At 42.5% G+C, this 10,301-nt stretch overlaps 1 protein-coding gene across 2 annotated transcripts in view; it reads left to right on the plus strand.

Moving 5' to 3' along the window:
• The window catches only part of rptor (regulatory associated protein of MTOR, complex 1), a 505,194-nt gene extending 496,969 nt beyond the window's left edge, over positions 1 to 8,225 (plus strand). For both annotated transcript variants that reach the window (XM_070857808.1, XM_070857809.1), the window contains 2 exons: positions 4,245 to 4,374; positions 7,361 to 8,225. In XM_070857808.1, coding sequence (XP_070713909.1) covers positions 4,245 to 4,374; positions 7,361 to 7,429 — 199 coding nt within the window. In that variant the 3' untranslated portion in view covers positions 7,430 to 8,225. The remainder of the gene's footprint in view (positions 1 to 4,244; positions 4,375 to 7,360) is intronic.
• The last annotated feature ends 2,076 nt before the right edge of the window (positions 8,226 to 10,301 follow it).

Raw genomic sequence — 10,301 nt, forward strand, 5'->3', positions numbered from 1 at the left:
TTCTTCTCTTCCCCCCAATCTTCTTCTCTTCCCCCCCCAATCTTCTTCTCTTCCCCCCCCAATCTTCTTCTCTTCCCCCCCCAATCTTCTTCTCTTCCCCCCCCAATCTTCTTCTCTTCCCCCCCCAATCTTCTCTTCCCCCCCCCAATCTTCTCTTCCCCCCCCCAATCTTCTCTCTCCCCCCCCCTATCTACTTCTCTTCCCCCCCCATCTTCTCTTTCCCCTCCCCCCCAATCTTCTCTTTCCCCTCCCCCCCAATCTTCTCTTCCCCCCCATCTTCTCTTTCCCCCCCCATCTTCTCTTTCCAATTGAACAAGTACTTTGGTTCAGTATTCACTAAGGAGGACACTAAGAACCAGGGGTCACAGTCTAAGGACAAGGGGTAAGCCATTTAGGACCGAGATAATGAGAAACTTCTTCACCCAGAGAGTGGTGAACCTGTGGAATTCTCTACCACAGAAAGTAGTTGAGGCCAATTCACTAAATATATTCAAAGGGAGTTAGATGAAGTCCTTACTACTCGGGGGATCAAGGGGTATGGCGTGAAAGCAGGAAGTGGGTACTGAAGTTTCATGTTCAGTCATGAACTCATTGAATGGCGGTGCAGGCTAGAAGGGCTGAATGGCCTGCTCCTGCACCTATTTTCTATGTTTCTATGTTTCCTATGTTCCCCCCCCCCCCATCTTCTCTTTCCCCCCCCCAATCTTCTCTTCCCCCCAAAAAACTTCTCTCCCCCCCCAATCTACTTCTCTTCCCCCCCCAATCTTCTTCTCTTCCCCCACCCAATCTTTCCCTTCCCCCCCAATCTTCTCTTTCCCCCCCATCTTCTTCTCTTCCCCCCCAATCTTCTCTTCCCCCCCAATCTTCTCTTCCCCCCAATCTTCTCTTCCCCCCCAATCTTCTCTTCCCCCCCAATCTTCTCTTCCCCCCCAATCTTCTCTTCCCCCCCCAATCTTCTCTCCCCCCCCCCAATCTTCTCTCCCCCCCCCAATCTTCTCTCCCCCCCCCCAATCTTCTCTCCCCCCCCCCAATCTTCTCTCCCCCCCCCCAATCTTCTCTCCCCCCCAATCTTCTCTCCCCCCCCAATCTTCTCTCCCCCCCCAATCTTCTCTCCCCCCCCAATCTTCTCTCCCCCCCCCAATCTTCTCTCCCCCCCCAATCTTCTCTCCCCCATTTCTCCCCCAATCTTCTCTCCCCCCCAATCTTCTCTCCCCCCCCAATCTTCTCTCCCCCCCCAATCTTCTCTCCCCCCCAATCTTCTCTCCCCCCCAATCTTCTCTCCCCCCAATCTTCTCCCCCCCCCAATCTTCTCTCCCCCCCCAATCTTCTCTCCCCCCCCAATCTTCTCTCCCCCCCCAATCTTCTCTCCCCCCCCAATCTTCTCTCCCCCCCCAATCTTCTCTCCCCCCCCAATCTTCTCCCCCCCCAATCTTCTCCCCCCCAATCTTCTCTCCCCCCCCAATCTTCTCTCCCCCCCAATCTTCTCTCCCCCCCAATCTTCTCTCCCCCCCAATCTTCTCTCCCCCCCCAATCTTCTCTCCCCCCCAATCTTCTCTCCCCCCCCAATCTTCTCTCCCCCCCCCAATCTTCTCTCCCCCCCAATCTTCTCTCCCCCCCAATCTTCTCTCCTCCCCAATCTTCTCTCCCCCCCCAATCTTCTCTCCCCCCCAATCTTCTCTTCCCCCCCCAATCTTCTCTTCCCCCCCAATCTTCTCTCCCCCCCCCCCAATCTTCATCTCTTCCCCCCCAATCTTCTCTTCCCCCCCCAATCTTCTCTTCCCCCCCCAATCTTCTCTTCCCCCCCCAATCTTCTCTTCCCCCCCCAATCTTCTCTTCCCCCCCCAATCTTCTCTTCCCCCCCCCAATCTTCTCTTCCCCCCCCCCAATCTTCTCTTCCCCCCCCCAATCTTCTCTTCCCCCCCCAATCTTCTCTTCCCCCCCCAATCTTCTCTTCTCTTCCCCCCCCATCTTCTCTTCTCTTCCCCCCCCCCCATCATCATCTCTTCCCCCCCCTTCACCCTAGTGCTGCAGTAGGTGAGTAGAAATAATTTTTTTATTATTGAGTGATTTTTTTAATTTTTAATTTTTTTATTTATTTGGATTGATTTATTGGTTTATTTATTGATTTATTTATCATTTATTATTGATGATGGCCCTTTATTTGTAAAAGTGAAGTGTTTAATGTTTGTAAACCCCCCCCCCCCCCCCATCTCTCGTTCCCTACGCCTGATTTCCAAGTGTAGGCAAGGTTTTTCCTGAGCGTACATAAATCTACACTTACTCCATTCTCAGTTAGTTTGGAGTAAGTTTTCACTGCCTAAACTTGCAAAACAGGCGTAAGTGGCTGGACACGCCCCCTTTTGAAGAAAAAAAATCTGTTCTAAAATGAAACTGTTCTAACTCACTAGAACTGGAGCAAACTAAATATCGAGAATTGCAATTTCTAAGATACTCCATTCTAAACTGGTTGCTCAAAAAAAAATAGGAGCAACTCAGGCCGAAACCTGACCCCTTTATGTGGTACGAACTCTTGGTGCTTTTGCTCAGTGTGGTTGATACAATTGCAAAGCTACAGAACGTAGTGACCAACTCTCCAGATCCATATGAATGTATGAAAATGGACAGAAAAATACCATCTGGTCCATTGAGTCTGTCCCATCCAGACAAGTACGGCCTAGATGCATCATCGACCCACCCATCCATCCTCACACCCTTCCACCCTCTATTCCTCGCCCACCCCCCCAACAAACAACTGTTACAAAGTTGAAGTTTGCTGTCCTGTCAGTATATCTTGCCTCTGGGACAATGATGGCACGTCTGCTGTGATTCTCACATGTAATTCACAGATAAAGAAAATGCTAATTGTAATGAAGGAATACTTGCACCTACCAAATTCGGACTTGATGAGGCCCAGAGCTATACTCCCAAAAGCAGGCCACCAGGGCAGGTAGCAAATGTTAAGTCGATACACGAGTGTATTTTCAAGTACCGCAGTCCAGTCACAGAAAGACTGCAACTCCACTGCCCCAATCCCCACTGCTAACAGGAGTTTAGAGCCATATATTCTCCATGTTGAAGTCTATTGTATCCCAGAGTGCCATTCGTCTTCCCTTTTAATGTTGGTCAATCAGGGCTTGCCGAACAACAATATTTTTTTACAGCAACGAGGCAGTTTAAAGCAGAGGACTCTGAGTCATTTGTAGGTAAATGATGTTGAAACAAACTGTAAACAGCTCGATGGAGGAAGAAATGGAGCAACTCTATGGGGCAGTCTCGTCAAAATGACATGCTCAAAGTTGCGAAAATAATTAATGACTTGCCCGCGATGGGGGTGGTTGAGTTAATTGGAATAGTGTGTGGAATTACACCTAAATTTGTCTTTTCACCTTTTCCCCATCAGTATTTAATTCAAGTAAAGGTTAACAATTTAAGTTTGTCAAGTGTGGCAAAAAATACTGTTGAGTTGTAAGCATAGAATTTTTATATAAATGTATCTTGATTTAACAGTTGCTTGATTTTATGAAGTGTAGATACTGCGCTATCATACAGCCGATGCACTCAGCATGTGTTAACATTCATCATCCTACGTTGCATCTTTTAAATAAGGTAACTTTTTAGGGTGGTGTAGCTGAGACCATTTCTGAATGTTGGCGAACTTTATCGCCGGCTAGTCTACAAGAATCATTCTCCTTCCAATCTCCTTTTTATTATTTTACAATTCGTATCTTTATTGCTTGAGTAGAGTGCATCTCTTCAGATGTGTCTTCCTTCTAGATTACTTGCCATAACACATCCTCCACCGTGGAAAGAGGGCACTATCTGGACTACTGCCATTGTTAATGCACTTCTATGTGAGATGGCGGAGTGTCCAATGCTTTTGGCGGGGGAGGAATGGAAGCTGTTGCGAGTCAGACGATGTCAGGTTTCCAGTTTCCAGATGAGATTCAATCTGACAATTCAGCCAATAAACCAAGCCAGGTTCTTTTAGTAACATTCCCAAGACTTGAACGTAAGCCCTTAAGAATATTTTTGCTTTAAAGTTAAGTGCTTGAGCTACTTGGCCAGCTGTTGTATATTTTCTTGGTTAAGGTAGAATAAATTAGTTCATCATTTTATTTTAGCACTTTTACCAGTACAATATTGTAATTTAACTGCACGTTAGTATGTAGTGGATGTGTTCAGTGTTTTATCACCCAGAAAATTCTGCATAATAGCTAACAGTAAACTTATTCTTGATCTTTCAGTGGCTCTATGAACCAGTTCATAGCTGTATATAACGCAAGCGGGGACGTGATCAGCAATATCAAGTACTATGACGGATTTATGGGGCAGAGGATTGGAGCCATTAGCTGCTTGGCTTTCCACCCATATTGGGTAAGTCATTTTTCAGAACTTTTCAATCTCTGCAGTTCAATCTGTTCCACTGTCCTTTTAACATCTATATTATCTTTCAGTGTGCACGGCATTACATGGCACAGACACAATGAAGATTGCAGTTGCCACCTGGTCCTCGAGCAGTAATTTTGTCGATTCTATCTCGGTCTGATGGATAAGGGCCATCTCTCTGTCTAAACAATTCTCAATAACTCTTGTGAAGTTGTTCATGATTTAAAAGAATAAGGGATTGCCCGTTTAAAATGGAAATGAGGAGGAATTTCTTCTCTGAGGGTCATGAGTCTTTGGAATTCTCTACCCCAGAGAGCTGTGGAGGCTGGGTCATTGAATAAGGTGGAGATAGACGGATTTTTGAATGGTAAGGGAGTCGAGGGTTATGGGGAGCGGGCAGGGAAGTGGAGTTGAGGCCAGGATCAGATCAGCCATGATCTTATTGAATGTCGGAGCAGACTCGAGAGGCCAGGTGGCCTACTCCTGCTCCTATTTCTTATATTCTTATATATTTCAACTAATCTGTTTTCCATGTCTCGGAGCATACTGGAAGATACTGCAGACAGGTTTCACTGATTGGTCCTCCTTTTTAGTGAAATCTGCCGGATTTCCAACTCCTGCAGCTCTATCTATAATAGTTGTAGTTATCTCCCTGAATTCTGGATAAATATTGTCTCTGAATTGGACTTACCGAAGCTTAATTCAATCCCAATATTAGGAGCATCAAAGAAAATATTCTCTTAGATAGTGCTGTTGTGGATATGTGAGATAGTGGGCACTAACTGCTGCTTTAGCACACAGATTTGAGCTTGGACTTGCCCGTGGGTAGAACTGAAGATTCCAGACTAATTTCAGATGGGCCTCATTATCTGCAACCTGTTTTTAAAAGAAGACGTCCCACCACATAGATGGTGGCAGTGGGTAATTACTGTAAGCCACTGCTGAGACTTGTGTCTATTCCAGCTAAACTGTGCATTATTAACCGGAAGAACAAATGTTCAGACAAGTACAGGAAGGCTTGGCATTTTGTTTTCAGTGAGAACTTCTCGAGATGCTCATACATCAGGAAGCTTCCCACAGTACAGTGAAATATTAAAGCCTGCAACTTACAGTTAATGAATTTGTATCAAAGTCATGTCTGATTATTTCAACAAATGTGTCACCAAGTGAGAGGATACTGGTGTGACAGATTTGAACACAAAAGGATAGTATGCAGGTACAGCAAGTAATCAGGAAGGCCAATGGTATGTTGGCCTTTATTGCAAAGTGGATGGAGTATGAAAGCAGGGAAGTCTTGCTACAGCTATATAAGGTATTGGTGAGGCCACACCTGGGATACTGCGTGCAGTTTTGGTTTCTATATTTACGAAAGGATATATTTGCTTTGGAGGCAGTTCAGAGAAGGTTCACGAGGTTGATTCCGGGGATGAGTGGGTTGACTTATGAGGAAAGGTTGAGTAGGTTGGGCCTCTACTTACTGGAATTCAGAAGAATGAGAGGCGATCTTATCGAAATGTATAAGATTATGAGGGGGCTTGACAAGGTGGATGCAGAGAGGATGTTTCCACTGATGGGGGAGACTAGAACTAGAGGGTATGATCTTAGAATAAGGGGCCGCCCATTTAAAACAGAGATGAGGAGAAATTTCTGCTCTGAGGGTTGTAAATCTGTGGAATTCGCTGCCTCAGAGCTGTGGAAGCTGGGACATTGAATACATTTAAGACGGAAATAGACAGTTTCTTGAACGATAAGGGGTTATGGGGAGCGGGCAGGGAAGTGGAGCTGAGTCCATGATCAGATCAGCCATGATATTGAATGTCAGAGCAGGCTCGAGGGGCCGTATGGCCTACTCCTGCTCCTATTTCTTATGTTCTTATGAGATCTGTTCCGCTTAATATCCTCCGTATCCCTAAATTATTTGTTCTAGACGCTGAGCAATGACATGGTAATACTGTACAGCATCATTTCCAGACTTGTTACTTTAGTTTTGTGGAGTATTAGTGCAGTTCTTCTTTGTGTATGCCAAGTGATCTTTACATCTTACTCATTCAGTTTTTTCCTCAAACCATAGAGGTGACGTTTTAAAATCTTTTTATGTATTATAAAAAAATAACAAAGTGCATTGCAGTGAATTATAAGGCAGTTACACATCTTTCCATTCCTGCAACATTCATAAACCAGCCAGGCTTTTGTGTGGTAGTTTAGTGCCAGGGCTGTAAAATATCAATCTTCCTCTAGCCAGAGGCAGCTGGCAACTCGCAAAAAACAAGACAGCTTTTTAGTAACCTCAAACAATCTTAGTATAGCCCTTAGTCTCTACACCTCCATTGTTTCTTTTTGCGTTTTCCTGCTGTACCTGACCATCTGAGTCCTGGTGAAAATCGTGCCTTATCCCATCCCTGTTCCAAGTGTATTTCATTCCCTTTTAAAGTGAATTTGCTGTGGTTTAAGATGGTAGCTATTCAATGCAGTTGAAAAATAATCAATTTCAAGGGGAAAAAAAGCCTTTAAGTGGCAAGTGAGAACATTGAAATCACTTGAACCCTTTCATGTTGCCTTAGAATGCACTGCTGGTGCGTAATGTTCCTCATGGAGCACATTCACAGGCTGGCTCATCGTTCCCCAGCTTTCTACGGCCATAGTGTGTCATAGCGATATGACCTCGGTGGAAGTAGTGCTTTTTCCTAAAGGGTAAAAATTACTAAACCATATTCTTCCTCCCGAAGGTCCTGCAGCTCATGAAAAGCAATATTGTGATAAAATTCTGTGAGCAAATTAACACCGTTCTTAACTGTAAGCATAATTGTTATCCACGTCTAATTTCTGTTCTGTCTGCTTAATGGACATAATAAACTAGGGTAGGTCTTCCGAGTTTAATTGTTTTCTGGTACTGATAATTATTTCGTACTGGTGCCTAACCTTTTCAAGCATTCTAATTAACGGACCTTGATTATCTTGTGTTTTTTCTCGACAGCCTCATTTAGCAGTTGGAAGCAACGACTATTATATGTCTATATATTCAGCAGAGAAACGAATCAGATAACAATGAATCACACAGCCCTGCTTAATCCACTTTACGGAATTTGTGATTGATGCATATTCAGATGCTGTATATTACTTCTAATGTACATATCGAATTATTTACTTGAATGTCGGGTGACAGCTGCTGCAAGTCATGACTTGAACAACTTTTCCATTATATATTTCAGCTACTGTAGGACAATTCACTGCAACAGCCATGATATATATATGTCTTTGTTGTAAGAACATGGCTGCCGAGGTCTATTTTTTTGGAAGAATTGTCTAGACCTTAAATTTTTTTTTCCTTTTGTGAATTAGATTTTAGCATTCAAATTAATATAATTTACCCAATAGTGACTGCCTAAGAATGTTGTAACAACTGTGCATAAATTACAAATCCTATCTGCTCCCTCAGTAGAATAGTCTCGTGAGAAAGACTGATTTAAAAAAAAAACTGACGGCTCACCAACCATATTAAAATGCTAGTAGCTGCTCTGAAGGACTGTTTAAAAAGCTCACATCTTTAATGTGGTGTTACTTTTGTGAGCATTATTTTACCCATAAACTGTAGCAGTTCCACACTCACAAATCATGATATTCTGAAACATTGTACAGACTGTGTTTGTTTTTTCCCGATTTTGTTTATTTTTCCTTTTTGTGATTTAATTTTACAAAAATAATTGCCAGTTGTAATAGGAAACTCAAAATCAACTCGTACAAATAACCAATGATGGGAAAGGAGACCTGAGCAGGATCTGAGTGTTACACTCTATCTGTTGTTGAATGTAAATCAAACCATTAAAGGAACTGGAAACTGGTCCCGTGAATGTTTTTCTCGTGATATTTGATGCATCCAATCTTCAGACTCGTAAACCAGTTCGAAGTTGGGAAGCTGAGAGTTGTGTGATACAGTTGTTTATTTTTTAACATAAAGATGATGCAGCATGCATTATTATGACCTGACATTTATAAAGCTATGTAGTGAAGTACAGCACAGTATTGTTTTATTATGTACATTACCGATTTTTAAACAAATTCAACACTGACTTTTTTTTAAACCTAGGCAGTAATGATATTAACACTAGTTAAGTAGTTGCTGAACACAAATTAATTAAACTTGGCTCATAGTAAAGTGAAAGGTTGATTTGTTTTTGATGCTTTTAAATCCGTTTGCAATACAGAGAAAAATACTGGTTTTCATGTGCCTCCGCGCCCCTTTATGCCTTTGATGCTACACAATTTGAGAGGGAAACACCTAATTCAATATTCCTCATGCTCATTGACTGGAGGTTAAGTATAGTGCTTTATTGAATCCGAATATAGTTTGAATTACCTTTGCATGGAACTGTAATATAGGTTCTACATCACCCCCTTAAGTTGCATTAGCTGCTGTTTCTCAGCTCAACTGCTAAATTAGGAATAGTTTAATGTGGGTTGATTAGCAGAAACTGAAGATATATTTTAGTCATTCACTTTCAGATTGCCCATTTGCATCCAAAGATAGTGCCATCCATATAAGCCGCTCGTGAGTTTAAAAACTGAACAGTTGAAACTGGAAGCTTTTTGTTTGGGCCGAGTTTAAGGATTCACCGAGACGCTGTTGAGCCAAATGTGCTCGTTGGCCACAGTTCAGTAATTGTGTTCTGAAATTAAAATCGGCTCATCTAGCATTTCTTTACAGTACGTACCAGGCGAATTTACTGAAGTAAACTAGCTAATGAGAGTCTGACAAAGTATTGGAATCCTAAACGCTATCAGATTCGATATTTGTTTTCAAAAAATGTAGAACGAATTAAGTGTCGAATTAAGGGCTGCATTTTATCTACATTAATTGCATTCAAATAAAACCAAAAAAAAATTGGGGAAATGTGAAAGAAAATGAAACCCTCACAGACTGAACATGTGTGTAATGGGGTTTGGTCTAAAGCGTTTATTTTTCTCACTGGTACATACTGACTCTTTTAACCCAAACTAATATCAAGTATCTCACACTGAGCTTTTATGTAGCGGCCATCGCAGAGTAGTTTTATGTATTTTGTTGGTAGTGATTTGATCCACCACATACGCTGCAAATTAAAACTAAATGCTCAAGGACGTTCAAGGTTTCTGCCTTTATGCATAGCCTCGAGGAGCACCCAAAGGTTTAAATCCATTTTCCTACTCATTTGTCTATTTCTCATGTTGTGGTATAAATGGATTTTGGTGCCGGGATTTTGGATTATCAACCAATGAGCCAACAGCTCCAACAACAGCCTTTCCCATGCCTTCAGAGCCATGAGATGTAAAGGAGACAAATTAGTAAGAAATATAAGCACACACACACAAGCTATGTTGCATAGCTGTATGATCAAATCTTGTGTCCCACGGATGGCTCACAGGCCATAGTTTGGGCAACCCTTAGTTTAGACAACCGCTAGTTTAGACAACCGCTAGTTTAAGACGAATGCATTGTGGTTGAAGATTCTTTGAAGCCGTTAGGTTTTACCTTTCGAGACCCTGTTTTGAGCGCACGTTGAAGTAATTTCCTTTTAGTTGAGACAGAATGATATACGTTCAGGGTTTAGATGGCAATTCATGGACAGTATGAACCTCATCTAGCAGTGCTTTGCTCTCTAGCGTGATGCAGAGCAATGACGTTCTCAAGGGAAAAAAATGGGATTAGGTTGCCCGTGTTTGAGTGAAAATTCAAAATCTTTGGAAGCTTCTTAACCCTTTGGAATTCTTGCATCAAATAACAATTGCTATGTATCATATTCAGTCAAGTATTCAGTGGTTCCAGATGTATTTCAAAGCATAACCTTTATTATAATCCACTGCACACAGTACAGGTAATGAAAAGTAATTTTCCAGAGGTTCTATGTAAAGAAACTACCGTGTAAAAAAAACTAATTTAC

This window comes from Pristiophorus japonicus, chromosome 16 (genome assembly GCF_044704955.1).
Source record: "Pristiophorus japonicus isolate sPriJap1 chromosome 16, sPriJap1.hap1, whole genome shotgun sequence".
In the NCBI taxonomy this organism is placed as follows: Eukaryota; Metazoa; Chordata; class Chondrichthyes; family Pristiophoridae; genus Pristiophorus; species Pristiophorus japonicus.